The sequence below is a fragment of the Hylaeus anthracinus genome, unplaced genomic scaffold (genome assembly GCF_026225885.1).
Source record: "Hylaeus anthracinus isolate JK02 unplaced genomic scaffold, UHH_iyHylAnth1.0_haploid 0, whole genome shotgun sequence".
NCBI lineage: Eukaryota > Metazoa > Arthropoda > Insecta > Hymenoptera > Colletidae > Hylaeus > Hylaeus anthracinus.
In genome coordinates, this window is record NW_026533254.1 from 14681781 (window position 1) to 14709057 (window position 27277).

Below are 27277 nucleotides of genomic sequence, written 5' to 3' on the forward strand. Positions count from 1 at the left end.
GTCGCGTCAACGTCCTTCCGTGTACATCCTCTCGACGTCCAGCCGTGACGTTCATCTGTCATCGTGCTTCAATCTCACCGACACGCGGATCCTTCGCTTTACGCTCCTTCTAGACCATTCTTCACCTGACATCACCACGTTTCGCTCGCCCCAGATCCGTCAGGAAACACGGAGATAACTTTCAACCAGGAACCAGCTCCTACCCTCGGTCTCGAACCACCGCTCGGCCACCGTTTCTCCTAGTTTCGTGTGCCAGTAGTTCTCTCAATTTTCGCGCCTCCCTGTCCGTCCGCTCGAGCGCGTGCGAAGGAAAACACGGGCCAACGAAACATCGGCGGGAAGGTCCAGGCGACAACGCGCGACCACCTGTAGTTGTGGCCTCGAGCCACCGCTGGCTCATCGGACGAACCTCCTCCGTGACTCCCCCACCCTTGTCGAACCCTCTGCTTCTTCGGGAACCCCGGGACCGAACCCACAGCAGGACCCAGCGTCGTCGAGGAAGCCGATCGCGACCAACAGCACCACCGCCAAGGCCAAGGGCGACCGCATCCAGACGCGCACAAGTCTGCCAGGATTACCACCAAAATGAAGACGTCATCGTTCTCTCTGCGCGTCATGCGACGGGTAAGTGAGCAACCAATTTATGAATATTGTTTACGGGTATGTTCGTGTTTTCGATTCTGGAAGCCTCACGGTTGAATCTTTGAGTGCACTTTCTGCTTTTGAATTCGTTGGTGGGGATTGTACTTGTTGTGAATCTTTCGTAACGGGGGAAGGGAAGGTTAACCCTTAACTGGACGTGTGTTACTTTCTATGTGATAGTTAACTTTTTATCAGACATTTGAGCCGTTCATTGATTCATGAACGGCTTATTTGTTACGTAGGATGTGACAGTAGAATGTGACAGCATTGACGTCTGGTATGGGTTAAATTTACATACGAACTGTTCGTATAACCGTGTGCAAGCAACGTTCTATTCTTTCTATAATTCTCACACTATTCTTGCTTCTCAGTAAAATCACAGAGTTTATGGTGTATCATCTTTGCTGATTTGAAAACACACAGTTATAATTCGTCTAACAGAACCATTGCAAAAATCAAACTACGTGAATTGCTAGGAACAATATCACGTGGCAAACTATCTCTTTCGATTTTTAAACGCAACACCTTTCAAAATTGCCTCCCAGTTGTGGACCGCTAAAACGGTGGCACGAGCTTGAACAAGTTAAGAACCACTGCGTCAGATAGTGAAACAAAGCGTTCACTTTCGCTCGACTTGGCATCAATTTCCACTTTCGCGTCACTCCGTTAGATTTACTCAAAGTTCCTGGCGTCGAAGGATACGGTTTTTTTGGTATGGTTTGTGCCCGAGACGATAAGCGATTCCCGGTTGAAAATATGGTCGTAGTTTCCCGCGCGGATATTACGCCTGACCGCGGTACCATAAATAATTTGTTTGGCAAAAATTCGTGCCAGCTCGGTACGCGTGAATCCGGTCATGCACAAATCTACCCATGAGTAAACTGATTTATTTGCTTAGTTGTGGTTCCCCCGATGCATATTCCATTCGAATGCATATTCAACCGCGATACGCGTTGGCCATGGTTATAATTCGAGAGGGGCGAGACGGTCACCGTGGAGTTAAGGCTACCAAACATGTACTATGATTTAGGTGGTAAAACAAACGTATACCCTCATTTGCCACTTATCAACGCCACGAGTAGTGACGCAATTTTGTCATACCAAATATTCTTAGTATCTTGTATTTAGGACAACTTTTGCATACACATTTTTAATATGTTAACACATTATCTGCTGGGAGTGAATTCACGTCACTTTAGATTCTATTCCTGGTATTGATAAAATTATGAAAATTTTTACATAATATACTCTCATATAGCGGGTCGATTAATTTATTATAGAATATAGAATATTATTATAATAAATATATATTAATATTATTAATACAGAATTTAATTATAGATGTAGATATGGAAGGTTCCATTTAAAAACATTGGTTTTTTAAATCTCTTTCACGATTATACTTGCAAAAAAAATGATTTATTTCATACAACGCCCCTCTTTGTACCGAATGTCTTTTGTAATAGTTTCATGTCCTCGTGTGATATTTAATCATTCCGTGTTAATTGAAACACCTTATACGTGTTCACCTCGAACGAGACGTGAGGCCTCGAAACGAGTTCACCATGGCTGGAGTTCTTTGGTGGAAAATTACTTCGAGCAGTGCACGGTTTACGTAATGGTACCTGGCGATCAATTACCCTTGAAACGTCTGCTACCGTCAGGAATATTATTTGAAATAGCCAGCGCGCAATATCGACGTTGAGCGCGTTAATTGACACGACCAGCGCCGCGAAATTGCGCCAGACCCACGTGAAACTGGCGATGAAACCAGTACTTTTCAATTATTGGGTTGGACAAAAAGTGTTCTCGTGCTTTTTACCAAAAAAAACAAAATTCCCATTAAGAGCGGCGTAATTAGGTCTCGTTTGAAATTCGTGTACGTGCACTCGAACTAGCAGTTAACGTTTGAACAATTCTTCATCGGAAATAGAATTAGACGTAATTTCGACTACCAATTTTTTTTTTTTAGTAATCGTTGAACTTTGCTTTTAGAAGGAAATGACACGAAGACTGAAAAAAGAAATACGAACTCGAAAATATCGATTTTTGCACTTTTCAGTTGGCAGCAGGAATAAATAGAAAATTTCTCCAAGGCAACGACGCGATTCGTCTTTCAGTGATTCCTAGCGAAATTCTAGGAACAAAGCAAAGTTCTCGAGACGATTCTCGACCGAGCTGCAGAGCTCGAGCGAGATCTTATCCTTGGGTGAAGCACTCGTTCAGTTGGATTCAGACGGTCTCCGAGAAACTTGGTCCCCCGTAATAGACAATTAAATTGGAAAACGCAGTCGCGTAATACGACGACAAACTCGAGGAGCTCGAATTGTAATAACTTCGTCCCTCCGTGGGCCTAATAACCTCGGTTCGCATCTGAATTTGCGAGAACCCGACGGCGAGATTAAAACGTGATTTTCATTTTCGCTGGTGGTCTGCATGATACCGCTTAATTACTAATTTCGCGGCTCCCTGGCCGGCTTGAAATATTATTCTTTCGAGCGAACGCGGCGAGAGTGAAAGAACGAGGAAAGAAGAGGAAGGAAAACGCGATGAAGGGTTTACGTCTCGTTGGCGATGTAAACACAGAGTATCGTCGCGAATTATTTATAACGAAAACATATAACAGATTCAAACGAATGTTGTTTCTGTGAATAAAAGGTAAATAAAACAAAATTCACCTCGAAAACATGAAAAGATAAGTCAAAATAAAATCCTTTAAAAATGTAATATTATTAAAACAATTGTGTTCTTGTAAATTCACGTTGCTCTTACAAAATGCAGAAGGATTCATCTCGGTTCCTTTCATTCTTTCTTCGTTATTCCCGATGGAATCTTGTTCAAAATTTCCTTTCCGCTCTATTCGATCCCGTGTTTTGTTCGGCTTTGGTTGTCCGAGCCGTCCAACTGGAGTATTATCTAGATATTTCCCGTGGGAAACCGTTATTTCCATCTGACGCATGGAAAACACAAAGAGGTCGGTTCGCTTCGCAGAGACCCGTAAAACTTTGTCCCTGCCTGTCCTCTTTGAGCACGCCATAATACAAAGAGGCATTTCATGCCACGCCTCGAACAATCCAAATTTCAAAGGAGCCACTACCTCACGATTTTCGTAGAAATAGGTAAAATCTGGCAAAGCTTCGAAGTTCTACTCGCTTGGAAAAATAGCGTCGTCTACATGAAACGAATCGAAGAGAAAGTCTACATTTGCCGACAATAGTGCAACACAAGTCCATCAATTTGTTCGTTTCGTGAAAATAATATTCTTTAAACTTTTTGTACCCAAAAAATGGAAAACGGTCACTTTATCTGCCATGGTAGGTTCAGTGTTAACGTAAGACAGTAGATATGTCGCGCATGGGTCAGACTCGTGCGTGTCTGACCATTTAGGGGCACGACTACTGTGAACGGCCACTCTTCTTCGTGCCAACGTAAAATGAAGAGGTTTCTAAAAAGAAACTTCAGGATTTTGTTTTTAACAAAACACAAGAAACATCTTTAAAATTAATTTGCTAAATTTTTCAGGAATAAACAACTACTGGCAATTCAACAAATTTTATACTTGAGTAATTCTAACGGCATAACGTATTACCAAATGCTCGAAAGGGTTAAATAGTACCCTTTTCGTGATGAATCGTGTATTCTACTTTCCTCTCTAGATGCTCTCTAGACACCTAGAAACTTTAAGCACACTCTAAACTACAATGTACAAAGTAAAATATAAACTTTACTAACTTTTCAGAAATTCTCTCACAAAGCCACGAAACGTGTTTCCTTTAAGCAGACTTGCACTCTAACTCTCAACGAACCATGTTTTTCACTCGGATACCCTTTCTCGCAAATAGAAATTACGTTGTCGATAGGATTAATTGTAAGGTGCCTTCGTTTATTTTAAATCATCCGGGAGAAGTACTTGGACTGCGACGCCAAACTTTTTCCAAGGCTGGGAGTACTTCCACCGCTAAGGGTTTACAATTACCGCAGTAGTTCAAAGTAGGTTTCCTTCACCCGGTTCTACGTTAGCCTAGAAACGTTCCTCCGACATCCTCGCTCAGCGAGGCATCTTCGGCGTTCGGTTTTCTCCGTTAATACGTTTCCCACGCTCGCATCCTTGCGGCGTCACGGTAAATGGTCGAATTTCCTGGAAAACTGTGCACCCGTGGAAAGTCGATAAGGAGACAGACGTCTCGAAAATCCTTTTACCTTCTCCCGCGGTCCTACCTCTCGCGGGACGACGCTTGGCTAACGCTCCTTGGAAGTTTTCTCATTTCCCCGGGAAAACAGGACAAGACCTATCGTATTCCATGGGTTCTCCATTGTCAGCTCGCTTTTTCTATGCCTGGACTGCGAACCGTTAACGCGATTTTCGGAACGTCGATTCATCGGATTAACAGCGCAACTTTTCGTTAGTCCGGCGCCAGCTGAACTGGATTCTCAATCAGGTTTTCTTTTCGCCTCTGGTAGCGATGGGACATACCAATAGGATTCAACGAAATACTCGGTAGAGAGGTTTCTTAATTACTTAGGTAAAGAAATCTATTTTTAAGTGTTTCAGCGAGGAACTAAAGAAATTCGTTTCGGAAGAGGCGGTGTTATGGCAAATAAATTTGGATTGGATTTGTGAATTTTGACGAGGTTGCCGAAATAAAAACTACTACGAAGGTTAAATTTTATGGTCGTCTATTTAATAAGAGTACGAAGAAAAAGGCGTGGTGAAGAGGAAAATTGAAAATTTCTATTACAGTGGCGAATAAGGAACTTTAAGATGAGATTGGCCCGCCTAATTTAAGTCTCTCTTGGACCAGGACCAAAGTGGTTAATATGGTCTCCTCTCTGACGACGTACCATAAGCATGAGGTTCACGATTAGTAAAATTTCTAAAAATGAGAAAGCTAGGATAAGTGAAACTCTATATATACTTCCTCGAACAAAAAGAAGGCACAGTGAATAAGAAAACGGAAAATTTCCATTAGATAAGGGAATAAGGAACTTTAAAGTGAAAGTGTTTCACCTAATCTCAGTTCAGTATCAAATTGTCTACCGTGATTTTCTCTTTGAAGACGTTTGCTTGTCCTGTGAAACGGTCCGTGAAGGTTCACGGATAATATTGATCGTCTAAGGCGTGACACGATACAATTAAGCCGGAAGTTAATTGATCGTAGCGCCGAATACTCCGTGCAGCGTGTGCGCAACCTTGAACGCAACGTCCTCGCGGAATTCGTCGAAGCGTGTGACTGAAACGACGTCGTTCGAAGAAACAAGATGAAGAATGGACGGTCCTTAGAGCGTCGTTCCTCCTGGAATTAGATCCTACGAAAGACTCCGCGGAGAGAAGACGGAGTTCCGAGAGAGAAACGTGACTGCCATATGGTTGATGTTTACGCGAACCGGAGGGGCACACCGTGTTGATATACAAAGTGATTCCAAAAACTGGGACGGACTGTAGCTTTCCTACTGCGAAGATACTAAAAATTCATAAAGGGGAAAGTTGCGAATTCCCCGCGCGGGACCATTTTCTGATAACATGGTTCTATTTGTTTTATGCAACGGGTACAAGTTCGATATCCATTTGCACTTGCTTTTTGCATTGGACTATGCATTTGTTTACATAAATCGATACTACTCGACGTTTCGCGCATAAAACTGTTGATCTATGACCGTTGAAAATGCAATACTTTACGAGATATTTCGTATTTCATTCTGGGATATCATTTCACTACGACGTGTGTTTACATTAGAGATGAGCAAAGTGTGTGCTCAGAGAGGAACTGAAAATTTCAGCGTTAAACTCGATTCGCCTAACGTTGTCCAAAAGCTCTCAGGATACTAAACTAAACCTGGGTCCTTTCAAGAAAATGGCAATTTGTTCCTGCGGTCTTCGTTTCAACGTATCGTTTTTTATTTTTTTTTTTTTTTCTTTGAAAATCGCGAACAAAGATGCTGCGAGAATTCTCAAGAAGGTAGCGCGGCTTCAAGGCTCGGCCTTTCGACAAGCTGCGGCTTGGAATCATGTGGGACACGTATCAAGAAAATGGTACCACGTACTAGTCGTCGCCTGTAGGAGCGTATCTGTAAGAAATTGTGTCCACGTTGAGCACTGAACTTGCATCCTCGCTGATTCGGAACACATATTTCAGATATTTTTACCATATCGAGTCACGACTGAAAGAGAAACTCTGTAACGGGTCTCCCTGGTGTTGCACCTTAAAAACTACGTGATATTTTGGAATATTTTTTACAGAAAAGTATAAAGTACATCAATTCCAAACTGTGACTGTATATTAATTTATATTCGAAGTACATTCTCAAATTTGTCGAAGTAACGATATTCACTATACTTCGAGCTGTCGCAGATCAACCAGTCTCTGTTTTATCAATCGATTCGTCGTATTGTTTTGCTTCGTGAATTTTTTATTTCTTATTCTGTAAATGTTTTTCTCTCTCGGGCCAATATTGCGTGCAGCGAGAAATGAGGTACGGAGTGAAAAAATGGAACCAAAGAAGAAAATGAAAAGAGAAAATTAATCGATGGAAGTAAAAATAAGTGTACGTTCGATACGATGACGAGGGACAGCTAGATGCTGTTATTAACCTAACCTTGAGAATAATATTCTGACAATCATTTTTATTAACAACAAAGTATATTTCTTTACAGTTGAAGAAAATATAAATTCGATGATACTAATTTCTTTGATGGTTACTGCACTAGATTCCGTAGAATTAGTGACTCTATTTTTCTACACGATATGCTGCAGTAAATTACTTTCACGCAAAAGGACCTCCAAATTTCGAAAATAATCAATTTCCAAATACGAGCTACCTTGGAGAATATCATTTATCATTCCAGAAAATCCTGCAGTCGAGCTATAACAAACATTACTTCCCACGCTAGCATCGGTCAAAGCGTTCGTCACGATTCAAAGCGGTTGAAAATAGTCTCGAGCGTTCGATTGATTTATCACTCGGTCTATAAACGTACCCGTCGCTAGCCTAATCGACAGAATGACGAGACGTGGCCGTACATCTTCCTCGGTAGAGCCGTCTTTATCGCCGCAATATTCTCTTAGAAGTTTCGGCCGGAATAAGAATTTCCACGGCGTCGGACAGGAACATCCCACTTGTATATGAAATTCCTTTTGCGATCGTTCGATCGACGCTCGGCGTTCCACGCATTTTCTTCTGACCGCTGAGGCGATGAAAGCCGTGATCCTCGTTGAAAAGAGAGCCGAAAGTACAACTTCCTCGAGGAACGTTTCCATAAAGTTGTAGACAGAAAGGATCGGGCACGAAAGGGTTTCTAATATTTGCCGAGAAGCTCTTACGGGAGGATTCGATTTGATCGACCGCCTATTCCTGGATGAGGAAGACCGCAGCTTTCTCCTTTCTGTGAAACGCTTTTATTTCAGCGAACCTTGACACCGATGCCCCCGGGCGTAAAGTCGCTCTATTGGGGTAAATTCTATGTTTCCGAGAAAAATTGTATAGCTTTGATAGAAATTCTCGCAGCAATTTATTTAAAGTAAAAAAAAGAAAGTGGAAAGCTATAGATTTAGTGTTGGCAGCTCCAATTTCTACAAGAAATGATATCTATTATATAGGAGATATGGGTACGTTTGCTTATATTTAGTTTGCTAACATTTTGAGACAACTTTCTGTTATTTTAAATATTCAATAACATATACTGAAAGTTTGAAAGCACCCTTCCTATAGCTTCTTCGTAAACAATTTTAGAAAATACCTATTATGTTCGCGACCATTGCAGTGTTACGCCTTTTTAAGCAACGATATATCTAATTTAGAGAATCAAAGGGCGAACGAACGCGCGAGTGTGCATTGTCCGGAGTCTGTCAGCCGTGTTGCACGCGTGCACTCGGTAGCAATGGCGCGAAACCCGATGGCCCAGAAAGCCGATCATCCGTGCGTGATTCGGTGCGAATTTGTCGATTACTTCGACGAGGTCGCGAATTGACTGGTGCCGACGGTTCCCGCGTCGGATAAAATGTTTTATTTTTCAATTTGTTCCTCGGTCGAAGCGGTATTGCCAGCGCGCGGGTCTCGTTCGCAGCCTGCGGACCAGGAAACAAATTAATAAAAATTGCTGCGATCGAAGTTCCCGCTCCGTTTCGCCGGTGAAGGAGAAACATGGTCGCAATCACGGGTATCGATAAGACGCAATGTCCAATTTAAAATCATCCGTGGACTCGTTTATCTGTTTCCAATCTTGGACGACTTTCTGCGTTCTTCCTTTTTCCTTATATCACTGAACGTGATCGCGAGCAACGTCGAATTTTTACTGTTAATGTAATTATACGTTTTAATGGCAACAAATTAAAATTCCATGTACGCGTGTCTTTGATTGGCTATGAGTGTTCAATTGAAGAATATTAAAAAGAAAAGACGAAATGCAGTAGAATCACGTGACAATATGATAATGGTGTAATAAGTAATGAAATTTCTACCTTGCATCCAAGCAACGAAATTTGTTATTTGTGTATGATCTAATACTTGTTACGATGGTAATTTCATAATGGATGGAAGCCTGTTGCAAAATAACCTCAACGATATAAACTCGTGGTGTCAAGAGAGCTGGCTTTTATTCATCGTAGACAAATGTAATGTAATTAGGTGTGCGAGAAGGACAACCACATATATATTTCCCTGTAGAATTAACGACGTAACGGTGTACACAGTAAACTCAATGCGAGAACTGGGAGTTATTTACGGCTTCTCGTTCAATTTCAAAGAGCACCACAGTCACACTGTACGAAAGAGCTTTAGAATTCCAGGGTATATAAAATTCGTGAATTCTTTTATTCTTCACTTTTGGTGAACTATAAATTAAGTTTGTGTAGTATTAAACCACTGGCTTAACAACATTTATAGGTAGCTATAAAAGGAAAGTACGACTCATGTAATGTCAGAAGTAATAGACACAAATTTTTAAAATAATCAATTAAAGATTTGAAGAAGTAATGATCCTTCATTCTGCGATGAAATCTTCTTTTTATCGCGTGAAGATAGTACGGTTAAACGGTTCACTTCTTTAAAGAGACGGTCTATTCCACTAATGACCCTGTAAAGGTAAAAATGAGGTTTCTTCGAGTGGCTAGTATACAATACCTGCATACTAATTCGTTGCCAGTGGTAATAAGTTGCCCACAACATTTCTGGGATAGCCAATCGTGCCACGGTATAGCGGAGTACGGCAATCTCATTTCTCAGACTGATTTTTACGTAACAATCTTCGACATTAACACTTGACGGCCGCACTTCGGCGTCGTAACGGTAACATCGCGAACACGTTCTGTGAGCGGCCGTTAAATTGTTAATGACTTTGTTACTGTAACTACACAATAGGGACAACTATCCGCGACTCGTATACTGCTGCCATCGTTACGGAAAATCAGATCGTCAACAGCGCGTTTTATTCCAGTCGAATTTATTTCCCGACCGTCTGAAGAACATTATCAACGTTGACGGACGAGCTGGTCACGTCGGACGCGACCGCGGTCCAAATGCCGTGCTCGGATTGCCGCTTATAAATCGGCCTGGACAAAAACGTCGGTGAATGTGTCCCATTCGAGGCGCGTACGTGGCAATAAATCGGCAATAACGCGACGACGTTAAGTGCGATCGACGCAATAAACGCGGCAGATCGCGTAGCACGAAACTGCCGGCGCTACTTTACAGTCGTTCAGCGACGCAGAACGATTTCCCGTGTTCGATTCAAGACCACGTCTCCGCGGAGACAATAAATCCTGGCTCTATTTTCGCGGCCCAAGGATTACCAACCGTCAGCCAGTAAATCTCTAGACGATACAGCAATCCTCGTGGCAGCCGGAGAGCGCGTAGCGTGCTCCTAGAAGCCGACATGGAATCGTTTCGTCTTCGATCGTGTACAGTTCGGTCAGGCTTAGTGGCGTGGAACATGTAGGAGAACGAGTTAATTGATGGAGTTTATATATACAGAGTGTCCCGTAACTGGTGGTGCAAGCGAATGATTCTTCTTAAAAAATTGAATTGAATATGTAGAATAAAATCTTTTCGTATGACGCTTTATTTTCGAAAAGAATAAGTCGAGATTTCATTGTAGATCATGATATTATTAATTCATTAAAAAATAAAAAAAAAAAAAAAAAAAAAATCGGGAATTGGTCGCGAATGAACCCAGCAGAAAGCCTTGGGAGGCGAATAGGTCGCATAAATCGCGTTTCGCGAACCATAAACCATCGAATGAAAAGCAAAGGTCGTATCTATCGTTCGATCGAGGAAACTGGAGAGATGGCAGCGAATAGGCGTGGAAATTTAAATGCTGCGTTATATCGATGTGTTCCGGTCCCAACATGCAAACTATCCTGTCGCGCGAAGTCCTTGCATTTCCATCAGCTTAATTAAGGTGGCTAGCAGGGCAGCGGAATTGCGGCACAATTCCGCGGAGTCATTGCGTCGCTTTGTGACACCAAGAGAGACAGAGCGAGAGAAAAATAGAGCGAGAACGATGGTGGTCCTCGAACGTCTTGGCCGCTCGCGGCTTGCCTTTTAACCTAATTGTTGGATTACCAACCAAATGTCGCTGTATTTTAATATCGCTCGAAGGATCCAGATCGGCGTTTTGCGGGATCGCATTAATTCGAGCAATCTTTTAATTAAACGCCGTTCGGCGCGCACGACTGACCCTGGATGCTGAGAATAATACACAGGGTGAATCTTATAACAATCGTACGAATTTTTTGGAAAAATATATATGTGTAGTGTCCGCGCCTCCCATACCCAACAATAAGGAGTCAAATAAGAACACGAAACGTAGGCTACGGGATTGGTCTTGTAGGTAAAGCGGTCGATTGTGGATCCGAGGATCGTGGCTTCGAATCCCCGTGCCTTATTTTTCGTTAGACTCCTACATATGGTAGTTTAAGTAACTCGTATCATGGAAAAATCAACGTTTGGTAGTTGCTTCGTTCAGTGTCAGGAAATTTGTACAATTTTCTAACTAGACTGCGTTGGAATCGTCGTTTGTTTCTTTAGCGAAAGTAGAGAGAGCGAACCTATTTTTTAAAAAGAAACGAAAAATTCGCACTGTTTCAACGTCTCCATCGTTCCACGATTACCAGAGCTTTTCCCCTTTTATTGCCTCGCCGGTAGCGCACATCGCCTCGCTCACGGAGTCGTAGAACGTTACAAAGAGAATGAAATGGCCGGCGGGTGGCCGCGTCGCGCAAAGGGTCAGCGAGAGAAAAAAATACGAAAGAGGCACGGCCCGCGGCAATTACTCCTCGACGTAGTAAGTCGCTCGTCCATCGTCCATCTCCCAAGAGATTTAAAGCTGACGTTCTCCTAAGCTCAAACTATAGTTCCTAAGCTCGCCCCGTGACAGGCCAATCGAGCAGTTTCGTGTACACTTTCGCAAAATGAATTATTCATTTCCGTGGCTGCCGGGTAATATTCGCGACGCGCTGAGAGGATTTTGGGATTGTCGAAATGGGAGGAAGGTTGCTTGGAGCGAGTCACTTTGGTATTCGACTACTTAACAATTTTCAATTTATTTTCAACATAAAAAACTAGGTACATCGTGTCGCTGACTTTTAAAATAAAGTTACACACGATTGAACGTAAAGGCACAGAATTAAACTCCGGGGCTAATAAAACAGGGGATCGAGTCGAGAGTTCTAATGATTGTAATATTACGTAAAACGCTCACGTGAAACGAGCAGACTCGAAACTGTTAATTACGACATAATCCTCTTCCTACGACAAAGTAACGTGGCATTGGAAAATGAGTAACACGGAATTCCCTCGCGTTCGAAATTCCGTCCCGATAACTGGGAGCGTGACTATTCCCAGCGGGTCGTTGCAAGGTGAAAAAGGCCATCTCTTAATTAATCTCGTAATTAAGTTTCATTGATATTACAACATCGGGCGCGCGGTGCAAAAGCGAGCAAGTACATTAACGGATTCGCGAGCCGATTACGCCCACGTCGAGAGAAAAACCGAGTTGACGAACTGGCTGCCAACCGGCTGTAAGAACCCGCCAATAGAGAGCTTCGGCGTTGCTTGTGTATGCGGCCTAAAGTGCAGCCCACCTGTTGCTAGGCCTATATCGTCGGATCTCTCACATTTTCAGCGTCCTACTCGAATCTTTCCCGTTCCACGGTTAAACGGGCTCGCTATGCTTTATTTCCGGCCACGAAGGATCGAATTATCCAACTAAACGATCATCTCGCTTCCGACAGATTCCAATGATTCGGGGTTCGATTTCATCGATGAAAGCGCTCGTCAGGAAAAATGAATTTCCCGTCGGGACAGTAGCGATCATTAGAGAAACGGTATTACCGTTGCGTTATGGTTGGACGGGGCGGAGAGAATTTTTTTGAAATATATAAAAAGGAACATTGTTTACAATAGTTTTCTCAAACTTTATACAGTCGATTGTAGATATTCCAAAAAGAAATATATTTCTTTTTCATAAAGAAATATTATTATACCCAAGTTCCACTTGCAACACTCTTGATCTTTTGAATATTTTTAATCATAGTACTATCTCATAAACAGCAGCTTCGTTAAGAGCACGGACAGCTATACGACTACCAGTCGTCTGTAATTTCAGCCATAATTAATTATGGAAATTTCTCGGCCAATGTGGTTCTCTCGAATGAAACTTGGTTGAAACTCTAGTATGAATCATCGATCCAGGATTATCCTCGAATCCAGTTAACGTGCTTCGTCGGCATCGAGACAAAGCGTACTCCAAATGTTTATGTTCCACGGACTTGCGGCAGTTCCGTCACTCAAGCGGTTGTAAATTGATGGACCCAGGATTGTCCGCCCTCTGAATATATACCGACCCCCACGGCGAAGTTAGACGTAATATTTGCTCTCCGCTTTACCTCCGGCCACGTCGGAGCTCCTCGTTCGCCTCTCCAGCACGGCCTTTCCAGAAAACGGAAATAAGAGTTTCACAGAAAATTGTAAATCAGCTTCGAACGACCCAAGTTCTTCGCCAAGTTTTTCTACTTTCTCTTGGGAAGGAATCAATATATAAATGAAATCCCGCGGGTTTGCTTTTAGGTTCACCTTCTTTGGTTACGGTAGCAACATCAAATTAGGCAATAAAACTTTTTCATCGCGATGGTGTATTCGTAATTCGTTCCGTTTCGATCTGACTCCAGGATTTTCATCATTAAATAGAAAAAAAATATGCATGGAACTTTTGACAGGTGACGTTTATTTTTTTTCACTTTTGTTCGAAAACAGAACATTGTGCAATGGTAACATGCATGCAGCCAAATAGTAAAAACAATCCAATCCAATTGTGGGTGTACAATTCGATTTAAAAGTCCGGTATCGAATTTTAAACTTGGGTCATTTAATACCGAACCGCGAACCTTCACAGAAACGTCTCAAGAAAAACATACTTTCTTTGAACGAGGTATACCATTTTCGAAACGATTGAACTCTTTGTCGTTGAAGAAGTAGCTGGAAGCTTTCTATGGAATTGCTTGGGTAGTTTTGGCCAGTTCTTAAAACTTTATTCGTTTGAAAAGACTCCGAAAGAGCCACGAGGACCAACGAAAGATCATTAAACGTCCTAATCGCGGTGTCGTTAGTCGAACTACGGTGCTTGAGCTTTGATTTCGAAAGGCTTTGGAAATGAACCTACTTACGTGTTTGAGGAGCACTTGGGCGATTTTACCTAGCGTGTCGTTTGCCTGACTCAATTTTCCAAACGACTTCTCAAGGTATAACCACCATTAGTTTGCTTAAAATATAACCAAATCTTCAGATGAGAAGTTTCTTTGGAATTACATTTCAAAATGTCTGCTCATTAAATATCGAAGTCGAATTATGTGCAGTAAACTAAGAAAAAATCCTTTTATACAGAATTTTTAGATTGAAATATTGCTTTCAAATTTATCTAAATTTTATTATACTTGTCAATTGACTTGATATCATTTTACAGAATTATTTCAAATAATTACGAAATAAAATGACGCGAAATTTAAAATAATCAGCAAAGAGTTTTCGTGATGGTTACGTGTTACCGATGTACGCTTATGCTAAAATGAAAGAGACCGAATTAGAAACGTGACACGTTAAGATAAAGGGTCGTTGCGAGGACTCGCACTTTAATTTCCGAAAACGCGAACTCAAGGGCTGCATGGTTAAATCTCATTTGCCGCGGAGTATTTGTAACGAAGTTTCAGCGAGTTATCAAGCATCCATAGCGAGAATCCAGGGAATGGAGACGGTTGCTATGGGTAACCGGTCGCACGTGTCGACTACGTGATCGCGTTCGATTATACGAAATACCTTGTAGTCACGCGCACATACGTGCCTCCTGCCTTTACCTTTGGAAAAGTTTCGCATTGCGCGCCATCAAAGAGATTATCAAACAACTTTCATACGCTCCGTTCAGAAAATCTCGATAACCGGGAACGGGGATCGTTTTCCAACGGGAACGAAGTTGGATGAATTACGCGAGGTGGAGCTTTGGCGATGGAGTCGGGTAAGTTTTCAACCCGCGTCGTTGTATGCGAAAATTGCAAACAAAAGGGGAAAAGTAAACGTAGCTATAATGCTCATCAAGGAAATTATTTTCGTTTAATACGAATTTACATCAATGGTGAAACGATAAAAATTCATCGACGTGATTCGTGTGTGCCGATGGCGGTGCCGGGAGTGTAAATAATTGCGGTCGCGTGCCTCGATGAAAGTTACCTGGATTTTGATGTGCGCGTCCTTTCGCGAGCCGGTCACGAAAACCAATCTGGCTGGAATAAGCTGTTCCGCCGTTGTAGAAACAAAACGGGACCACTCGAGGAAATATCAATCGCGCGTCGTGGACGGGAAGGGACGGGCTTTTCACCGATTACACGGATCCACTCGAGGCGAGAGCTTGCACAGTCGGTCGAGCGGTTTCAAGGAGACGAGAAAAATGGGTGTTTGAGAGGGAAACGAGTGCGTCGAAATTACCCCAGCAGCTGCTATTCCTCGACCTACTGCGTAACGTCCTTCGGGTTCTGTTGCAAGTTTTGTCCTATTTACCAATTTTCCGTTCTATCAGTTCTATCGGGCTCTAATCGATTCTGTAGGGGATCGTTCCACCCCATAAATATGAAAACGGGCCGATATAAAAAAATACGTGTATCTTATTTTTCGGCCCTTTAAAGCACATCTAAAAATCAAAACAATCGGAGGAGGATACCTACATAGCTTTCCTTATACGTATCTCAAGTAGATTCCTCGTTTCTGAATTCAATTATAGACTTAAATTTTGAAAATAGTTAATGTTGCGCACAATAGGTCCTCCCGGATAGAACGTACCAATTCGATTAGGAGAAGTGCCGCGTTTGCACGCGGAACCATTAATTGGAACGCGCGATACGTCGGCCAGCGACAATGACAATTAAACACCGGTAGAAAGTCCAAGTTGCTTCGAGCCCGTTGCGCAAACGACTCGCCGTTTCAATTGTATCGATCCCTCGGGGGAAATCCGCAGCTTCCTCGAGCCAGTCGAGCTTCTGTCACGTTCAGAAAAAGGAAACTCCGCGACACTGTATCGGCCGTGAAACACTTTACAATGGACGCCGGCGTTATTGTCGACCGTATCGCGTTTCCCGACCGGGTAATTGATATTGACAATCGGCTGATCTTTTGCGCCTTGCCGAGCGTAACGGTTGCTGCACGTTCGAGATCCTTTTTGTGCGTCGTAACTTCTTATTCGTCGTTATCTCGTTCGAATCGAACTCTGAAATCGCATTCATATTAATTGATCAGTGGTTAATAGGATAAGTAAATCCTTAAAGGAATACGCAGCCTTCTGGTATTAAAAGCTCTCCTACTCGTGAATTAGACGTTAGGCCCCCGAGTATTCGTACATTTAACGCGATCGGTATAACACGAACGTGTACAATATTCCTTGTGATTAAACTGCTAATTTTATATGAATAATATAATATTATACAAATTATACAATGTATATATTTTCGCAAAATAAAATATTAAGACATCTTGTACGTGGACATCACATTACCATAAACGTATAAAATCCGCAGTCTACTTATGATTCCAATTTTCATCCGAAACACGTCGTTTTCTTTTCTAGAAATATCGCGGTTCCTCGACCGTGACGCGATTTCCTTCACACTTTCCGCGTCCACGGAGGCAGAATTATTTCCACGGTGTGAATATATTCGAAGATCCCTTGCGTCGAATCAGGGACCCGTGAAGAGTCAAAATTCCTCGGAGATTCTCGGGAAAGCAGGGAAACGGAAATGCGAGGCACGGGAAACCTATCCTGAGACGTTCCTGTAGCCTGGAGCGTGAGGTGGAAGTTCCACGCGACCCCTGACATTACCTGCCCTACATAAATGACCCAGATCCCCATGACTCCGTTCTTGCAATTTCCACTGGACAATAGCGCGATCCAATAACGACGGTATAACGCCGTGCTCGATGGGGATCGTCCGATTCGCGCAAATCGCTAACGATTCGACGATAATAACTCTACCGAGATGCGTGCCGAAGGATTGAAAGCCCTAATGGGAACCATCGAGGCACTATGGCGGGTTGAAAAGAGCGAAGGTGGAAGGGGAGGAGAAATGGCTCTTAAAGAACTGGTTGGATTTGATTGTACTTGAAAGCTTTAATTGGAACCATGGAGGCACTATGGCGAGTTGAAAAGAGCGAAGGTGGAAGGGGAGGAGGAGAAGCTCTTAAAGAATTGGTTGGATTTGTGCTTGGACTCGGTAGTTGGTTGGGCATCGTGTACATAAAAATCGGTCGCTGACCCCTTCGGTGGCGAGTACGAAAGGTCCTGTCGTACCTCCGAATCGTTTCAACGATGCAGTTGGTCTTGTTTTCAACGGAACACCCCGTAGATCGATTCCCAGGGCGATCGTCACGTGTTGAACGACAGAGCTTTCGCTCTAAGTCCAAAGTAAGCGCATCCGCAACGACCCAGTCTTAGGCGAGCGAGGTTTAACAGCTGGGGGAATAAACATGGCAAGAAAATTCAGAGCCACTTGAGTTTATGCGCGCACAAGCAAAACGAGCAACTTGGATAAATAAGACCGAGAATCTCGGCTGGGGCATAAAGCTCTTTCGGGCTCGTAAAGACAGATACAGGAAGGATACGGCACGGTACTGCGCTCTTCGGTTTAATCCCGTCCCAGCGAACGGTTTATCAGCCTGAAATGCTCGGAACTCTGTAAACAAAAGCAACCTCGTGCTCGTTCGGTCTCCGTTCAGTATTTCCCTTTACCATCGAGTCGCGTTTCTTCGATCTGGTCATGTCTCTGGAGGAGACGATCCACGAGAAGCTTGTGATTCGTGAAATCAATATTCTTTTTTACTCAATAATACACTTGCCTGCATAAATTGAATACGCAACCTTGAACGGTCTATTTGCAAGTTATTATTAATAGTATTATATAAATACTTGGTTGCAAATAGACTATTCAAGGCAACTTAATAAACTCCTTCTCAACTCTTCGATTCTTTATTTCGAGCATACGTAATAAAAGAAAATTTCTTTAACTCCCGGTTATGAACATTTTTATAGCGGAATAATGATTTGTCATTCCGACAAATTCTACGTGCAAGCCGCACTGACTTCTACTCTAATTATGTCATAATTCTAAATTGCACCACTTTTAATCCTAACCCGTTCCATTCGAAACAATCAGGCTCCGCGTTACTAGTCAATTTCGAATTCAGATCAGATCTCAAAATTGTACAGTGTTAAAAATAAAATCGAATAAATATCCTCCTCGGTTGTAACAAGGTGTCCCGTGACAACGCATGCGCGAAATGGAAAATTTTCCTTTTCCTTGGACGCCAGGCCACAGAAACCGAAACAGGACACGTTCGTAATAGGAAGGAGTCCCTTTCCTTTTGTCTCCTTTCGAACCCCTCGTCCTATTGACCCGTCGAACGAGATTTCGTTGCCTGCTTCTCCGTGGAAACGCGTGAAAATTTCACGGTCGCGCGTGCCCTCGTGTATCTTGCCTCGGTTTTCCATTGAAACGGCATCCCACGGTTTCCATGGTGATTCCCGGATATGAAGCGGCTCGTAAAATCAATGGAACGAAGTCAAGCCACCGACAGTAGTCGGGCGGAAGTAATTACGGCATCGGGAACAACCAATCCACGCCATCAATTGCAAGAGGTGTTCCGGAAAAAATTAGGCCGTTGAGACGGGGAGGGACGGCGATCACTAGCAGTTTCAAACATAGTCATTCCTCTATCGGTATTGCGATTCATAGGGCTGAGGCTATCAGTTGAGAATGGATTGGCCATCTCCGAATCTTTAAAGGCCTTAATGGAGCTTACTCCGCGTACCTGATGGTCACCTTTTTTGCGGGGAGGCCCAGAACACTTTCGGCGGTGCAAGAAAGGTATCAGCTTTTTCCCCTTTTACCGCGACTGAATAGATTGGGCCTTGATCGACGCTGTTTTTCTAGTTCAGTCGTATTCGGTCCTGTTTTGGCGGTGGATGTGAGCTGTATAAATTTTCCTGTACAATAAAGTATTTTCACCCGCGAGCGTGGAGTCCGTATATTGCATGCAAACCTACTTTATCCTGAACAAGGGGGTTCTCGTTGCTACGTCCCGGCAACCTTCACCTGTGTATTCGTATTCTTTTTATTTTTGAAAACGATATCCGGTGGCGGTAGTTGATGAAGCAATCAATCCTTCGACCCATGGATCATCGACGAGCCAAATAGATGCTGGTCTTGTATCGCCGTAAGCGCAAGCGATACTTTATCGGACTCGGTTAATTAATATCCTGTGTAATCACGCTATTTATCTAGCTAGAACTCCTATGTTGAACGATATCCAAAAAGTTTCTCTTTAATAACATTTAATATATCCTATTTGTATCGTATTTTTATTGCTATGAACTACTGTTTCTCCAAATAATTTCTATCAATCGAGAGTAAAACATTGTGAAATAAAGACAATAAAGTTCCTACCGTTATCGTTATATCGAAATCATAGAATCCCAAAGCCTCTCCCTGACGATCATCTATCGATAAAGATTCCATAAAACGTCAGCCAGGAAATAAATCACACAAACTTAACCCTTCGCACTCGAACTTTCCCTTGGCTGCAGGCTAAAGGTTAAACGCCAAGCTCTGTCGGTGCCCGTGAGAAGCACTCGCAGTTAAAGCAAAGGGTTAAAGTCATCGTTTGAGGTAGCAGAACACCCGAGTGACTCGCCGTAAAAGCGAGTAAACCGTTGAACCGACGTCCAGCGTTACAAATTTCTCCCCGATACTTTCGAACGGTATCCATAAACTGCTTGACTCTCAGGAAATTGCAAAGGAGCATCGATTTTTCGAAAGATTAAAGGTGGCGTTCCACTTTAACCGGCGCAACGCTCGTCGATCGTCGTCGGCGACAACGGAGCTAACTCGTCGGATATTTATCGAGCGTGTGCCGTTGGCTGAACTCTCGAGCTCCCTTTTTTTTTTTCCAACAGCGGAACAAGGTCGCTGTTTCAAACGAACGTCTACTTTTTATTCCCTTTCTTTCTCTACGTACGTCGACGAGTCGCTCACCGTTTACAGTCTCCGGGACAGATAAAAGCGCGATTTTACATTTTAATCTCGGCCAGCCCGCACGACGAGCGGAGGGGGAAAGGGGAAAGGGGAGCGAGGGCCGTGGGGAGGAGGACGCTTTGAAAGTAAATTGGCGTCCCTGTTGATCGCTACATTCATCGGCAATCGCGCGCGAAGCTGAATAATGATCCGCCGACGGGGAAATTCCAATCCTGGGGGGCGGGGGGGGGGGGAGGGGGGAGGGGAGGGTTAATCAAGATACACCCCGAGAGAGCGATCCCTTTCCCCCTTTCGATACAGAGCGTCGGAGCGAACAGCCGGGGACACGGGACTTTTTATGAGAAGCCTCCCCTAGCTAGGAATGGGTACCCGCGACACGCGTAGCGGACCAACGGGTACCAACGAGGTGCTTTGTCCGACAAAGAACCCGTCATACCTTGCGTGTCCGCGTCGACGCGCTCTCTCGAAAGCTCCTATCGTCATCGAACGCCTTCTGTACAAGGTGTCCCAGCTGAAGAGGGACACCTAAGTATCCTCCTTATTTTTAATGATATTCCAGAGTGTCAGAAAGGAGCGCCGCTTCGCATACGTAACAGTTTGATTAACTAATTGTTTAACTAGTTCGTCTAACTTCATATTCAGCGTACAATAAGGACCGAATAAGTAAAAAATTCGTCGCGTGTCCTTATCGTACCCTTGGTTGCTTTCATCGGAAACGAACGGGTACGATATTTCCCTTTGAATTTATGGTGATCCGCGCGACAACGCTCGGCATTCGTATGCATGCGGTCTAGTATAATGGACAATGCAGCATCGCGCGTACAAGCCTCGCTTTCAAGTGGAACACGCGTGCGCGCAATGGCTGCTACCAACCCCCCAACTACATACCAACACTAACTACGGGGCCAAGGTTCGCGGTTTACCCAATTACAGCGAATACGAGGGAAATGAAGAGCGGAAATAGCGAACGCGCGGGAAACACCCGTCCCTCATTTCCCTGTTGCTTTGCGTGCCAAAGGGTGGAATCCCTCGACGTTGTCGTGCGTCGCTTTATCGGTAACAAAATACGTATAAACTGCTCGCGGAATAAACTTTTTCACGTCGCAAGAGAGGAGAGTTTAAGGGGAGATTTCACTTGCCTCGATGGATCGAATAAGGACGAGTAAACACAGTAAAAATTAATATAACCGAGGAAATTGAATAAATTCGAACGACGCTGAAAATAAAAATCAAACAAAATTGAAGAAAACTGATATAAACAGAGAAAAATGGAATAGCAGTAATAAAGATTCGATAAAACTGAGCAAAAGTTTATGGTAAATGGAAATATGGGGTAATGTATAGAATAATATACACGTTGTACCGCTTCGAACAGCACGCATCAATCTTTCGTATTTTCATTTAAGTTTCAATCCTTGTTTTATACCCGTGAAAGTATAAATTTTCGTAAAAGTCCGCAGTTTACCGACAACTAATAACCATTTAGTTGCTTCCACACGTGTTGGCGTCCGGCGCGAAATTATACTCGTTGCTTCGCAAAGTTACTCCTACGAGAAATGCGAGCTTGCAAGGGTTGTGACGCGGTTACGAAAACAATAGTTGGTGGAATGATACTTTGCTCCGGTGGAATTATGTGGTAGAATTGTTTTCGGTGGGCTGCGATCACTTTCGGAACGATTTGATCCGGGTCGACCCTTGCGTACGTTTCCACCCTCGAGGTCGAACGTCATTTCGAGGAGCAACAGTTGGTACTGTCAGCTTTCACTCGCATGCGAGCTGGAAATTCCAGCTCCAATAATTATGGGATTGACTGTACACGTCTGACATTCTGAAATAAAGAATTTTTAATTAGACTTTTTGTCTGTTGAGCCTTTTCCAAAAGGGGCTTTGGGTTTTTTATTGAGTAATAAAATACGTCTGTCAAAGTAGCCATACTTAAGAAATAAACTCTCAAAGTCGCTTTTGGAGATCCTTAAAAAACCTATCAAAAAGTATTACTACTTTTAATTGTAAGATAACCGATAGCAGTTGATTTTCATTCATAACGATAATTCAATACAAATCGAAGGATTTTCAATTTAACTGCTCGAACAGAAAACTATTGGTCTCTGCTTATTTTTACACTTCCAGTTTCCTGTATCCACTAAAATGTCACTAATTCCTTATGTATTATTGAACATTTTTCAGCTCACTTGTAAATATTTGAAGAGCACCCAACCATAAAAGTTGAAAAAATGTTGTACGTTATGGTATAGACTAATCAACACAATAAAATGTATCAATACACTTATTATCATTCCTCAGGATACCAAACGAATATAATTTTAACCATTCCGCATGCTAACACCACTTAATCATTTCCTGTTTCTATCACGCATTCGTTCATACTATTCTCTCATGCAATTCTGTCTCTACCTGTCTGTATAACATTCTTTCTTGTGTTTCTATTGCACAGGCGCATCGCGGGCCGGCAGTCGTGCAGGTACAAATTTTCACGCAAAATTCCAGATTCTCTGCACAAAGACACCTTAGGCGTCTCTAGTTTAGATTGTTTTCAGCTCGAATGTGACCTTACGCTAGATGAGTAGCACTTAGTTTCTTTTCTATTCAGTAGGTTCGCAGAACGTGCGCAGCCATGTTTCGCTGACAGTAGAGCGAAACGAAGCTTGTTAGAGTACCAATTCGCCGATTTAGTCATCCACGCGTTCGTGAACGGAATTTCTCACCGATAAATCGCTTCAAATTTACACCTAGCGATTGCTGCAACACTGAATGCGTAGTAACGTGTTGCGATTACTTTTTATTCGAGATATCAAGATATTATCCAACTCGTAAAATTTGACGATTTCAACAGAATATAAGATCTTACGAGTATCGCCGTATTATCCGTTGCAAACGTTTCTAGAACGTTGAGAAATTTAAATGTACTCGTGATTTCCGCTCCGAATCGCCAATGTGCATTTTGTTGGATTTTAACATTCATTTTAACATTCGCGACGTGTATCCAGCATGCAGCGACGGGCAAAGTTCTTAATTATACTCTATCGTTTGTTCCTCGATAAAACAGTAAATGTAAAATATGTATAATATTCATTTGATAAAGGAATTTGCATACACGAAGCTTATGAATCTTATTGGTCGTTCTGAGAAACTCTATACGATAATGTATGTGTATGTAAGAAAAATTGAATTATAAATAACGACCAATCATAGTTAGAATATTTTGCAATGTATAAACAGAACGTCACGAATAGATAGTGGTTTACCACATTCGTAATTTAATTGATAAATGATTTTGCCCATCTCTGCCAGCATGTAAACTCGATGATGCATGAAAATACTTCAGCATGTGTCGTTTATGTTGCGATTCACCAACGTTTCACTATAGTTTCACGAGAAAGCCCTTCTAGTGCGCTGCAACAGTCACCGTGAAAGCTAACATTCTATTTGTAACGTGTGTACCTTTTTCTTTTGTAGGTAAGTGACAACCTCACTCGACGATCCTGCTATCCGGTCGGTAAGTTAGCTTTTCTCATTTTAAGAAGCTTCGCAACCCCAATGGAAAGCTCTGCGCTTTCGTAGTCGGTACGACAGAACTTCACAAAAGCTCCGTCCGACCAAGAACGGTCGCGGTCGGTACATTACTCGACTCGTACTACTTGCACCGCATTTATCGCTAGGTCTCCACTAAATGCGTTGCATTTCGCTCAGCTTCGAGACATTTTTATCGACGATACGTTCACCAACCGTGCGTGATGGTAATTACAGACGAGGTACAAGGTAGACCTAACATTTGACGAGGGTTTATGTCTCGTAAATGGAAGTACCGACACCGTGAAAAATCAATTTCGTTGCCCTCTCTGCGTTCAACGTTAGAACTATCAATGGTCAAGGCATATATATTACACATACTGCTATATCTTGTACATTAAAAGGGGGAGTAGCGAAACAATTTATCAATATAATTGGTACCCCATTTCGATAATTGTCGCTAGAAATTGCACCAGAATTAATAATTGAGTGCCTTTTAAAAGAAGTTCGAAATACTTTCGTCAATTCGATTGGCTTGGTAGTTTTAAGGTTTAGATCGATTATTCTCGGAATTTTGTTCAGACATCGACCATTTTCAACCGCAATTATTACCGTTTAATTATCGTTTTTAGATTCATTAACAAATTAGGTCTATCTTATACCTAGTCTGACGTACCATATCGAAGCATGCACATTGATTTACAATACATAGGAACTAATCAAAATAACAGTAAAAAAAAAAAAGAATTGTAGCCATATATGAGACATAAAAATGTAGGTCAGTTAATCTAACTGAAAGTATCGAAAAATGCCTACATCGACAAGTGAATTTCCAATTACCAAATAGAGATTGTCTGGTTATTCTGTACTTGCTTCGTATCCAATCGACTCGACAATACTGGATTCGTTCCTTTCTCAGAAATTTTCTATGGATAATTGAACAGCCTCATCGAACTCGGCTATCGGCAGCCGCAGTTATACAAATAACTGCTACGTTGTCGACGCGAGTCAGTGATATCCTATTACACGTCGAGTCGATGAAGTATTAAAAAGAACTTCGAAAAATCGATACACCGATCGCTAGTAAAGCGTGCGAAAGCAGGGAAGCAATTCAGGTTCAGGTGTACATTCTTTTATTTCATGCGGAACTTGAACGTAATCTTTGCAGAAAGAAATGTCGAAGAATTATAGAGAATTGGTACATAATCTACAGGAATAATGCATTATAACTCTTGAATTTGTGTTACAACTGTCGCGATTAAACCGGAATTTAGATATCAATTTACAAACTTGAATATATGCAAAAGTATTATGAATGTTCCCTCGAGTAGAAGTATCGAGTTTTAATAACAAAACAACAGTTTTAATAAATATTAAGAATTTCGATCAATTTAAGGGGTAGAAGAACAGAAAAACTATCTGTGTTGAATAAAAGCAAGCAACTCGAGGCGTGCAATCTCTTAAAGCACGACCCTGTCGACGTTAAAAAGGTTTCGATGAACGGCCACGGGTCTCGCGTGCCGTGTTAGATAATGTCGCGCGACATAAATCAACGGTCGGTGATCCTTTTCCAGCTTTCTTATCGCGGAGTTACATCCAGGGACGAGTTCGCAGCTGGGATCTCGTTGGGAAAAGTACGTTCCCAAGGAGCGCAGAGTCCGGAGAGAGCCGTTATTCCCCTCGCAGCTGGAGCGACGACGTTATTGGAAAGCTGAGCGTTCAGCATGCATAGAATTTCCGAGGGTGTCGTTCGAACGGCCAATTAGAATTCGCGTGGAATTTCTACCGTTTACTCCGCGTTGGGATTGCATACGAGTTGCACAGAGTGTTCCCCATCCGAAGATCTATAGATTTCCTCGCTTCGTCGTGCTCCGAAACGTTAGTGGGGAATCTGCTAAGATTCGGATCTTCGGTCCATACTATTTCGCCCTTTCCTATACTATAGTGGTACCAAGCATGCATTCCAGTTACTTTTTGTACGAAACAGGATCGCGATCAGTCGAGCGGATGGATTCTGATCGTCTTCAAATAATTTTGAAACTTAAAAAAACATAGAAAAATACAATTCCTCAGTTGTCAAGGTTATACGTGATAATAATTACCAATTTCTAACCCGTCAAACAAATCAATGATGGAACATAATTTCAGAGAAGCGAGAAAAAAAAAAGTAACGAATACCTGGAAAGCGACGATATTGCATCGAGAGTTTCTATATCAATTTAGGCATATTTTATGAGAGTTGGGTATAAAATAGTCGAGTGGCCCCCAGAGAGCGTTCTCAAGAGAAACTTTGATGTTGAAGTGGTGAAGTAACAATATAAAAATTCGAAGAAAACTGTGCCCTGAGAGGGAAGTTGATTACATATTCCGTGTTAGAGGTGCTTTTATAGAAGACGTTACCTTCGAGCGGTCTTATACTCAACGAGTTCCTCCTGGCTCTGACATCACGTGATTGAGAGACCGATTACCCTTGACTCCACTTGGCGAAAATGAGGACAGGGGCCATTTTTCATCCCACCTTGTACAGGATTCGTACAGCTGCTCCATGGTGAATATTAATGTATCGATCGTCGGCTAAGAAACTGGCGCAAAAATTAACGAAAAATTTGTCCCGCGTGCTTTCACAAATAGTGAGAAAGATAATGTAGGTAGAGATTAAAACAACACTTCTCAATGAATGTGATAACTATGTGAAATCGATAATCGTAGATAAACTTGTATGTCTCGAATGAGTTATAATTGAATAACTGTGATTATAATCAGGACAAACTGTTAATATATGAGAGTTATGAGCACTTCGCATGCTTCAATATGTTCCACAGCACTTATGTTTTGTTAAAAACGTAATCCTAAAAGCCGTTCTCTTCGAAGCTCTTTGGAATAACCACGCTGTTTGCATCATTTCTGACACCCCGTATCTTCGTGTGGCCAAAACTGTATCACCCGTTAGTTCTGGGTAGGAGAAAGCTTTCCGAAATTTTATTTTCTTTGATAACTAGGTCGACCCGAGCTTTACAATCCATCGAAAGAGTTCGCAATACCGCCGGTATAGCGAATTTTAATACCTTTCGCGGATCGTTTGAGAAATCGTAAAAACGCCTCCACTTTCGATATCGTCCTTGATTTAAAAAAAAAATACGAAAGAGCGTGGGGTAGAATGAATTAAAAAATTAGCGATAACGTGACATCACTCCCACCGTCTGTATTTTTTTTTTCTTCGAACACGCTTATACAAACGAGCGGACGTTTAAATTGTAATAGCATTTCGCGACTAATTTATGGGAGAAGTTGTCAACGAAAGTTGCTCCGTCGGAGAGCCGCCCACGCGTTATGAAAACGTAACGAGTGCATCCTCGCGACGGTTCGTAAATGACTACTGAAACTTTAATTACAATCCCGCGATTTACATATACACGGCGAGTCGATTAGTCTCTTCGAAGCGTTCGTGATGGATTTTCGTATAATCGTTCGTTTTCGTATATTTTAGCTTTTTGTTTAAGGTCTTTGTTGTACCGTAACAAAGCGAGGCACCGAACAAAAGAAAA

The 27277-nt window shown here is 42.4% G+C and overlaps 1 protein-coding gene across 2 annotated transcripts in view; it reads left to right on the top strand.

The window, feature by feature from the left end:
* LOC128885633 (neo-calmodulin-like) overlaps positions 1-27277 on the top strand; it is a 90215-nt gene continuing 62938 nt past the window's right edge. For both annotated transcript variants that reach the window (XM_054139799.1, XM_054139782.1), the window contains exon 1: positions 1-624. In XM_054139799.1, coding sequence (XP_053995774.1) covers positions 586-624 — 39 coding nt within the window. In that variant the 5' untranslated portion in view covers positions 1-585. The remainder of the gene's footprint in view (positions 625-27277) is intronic.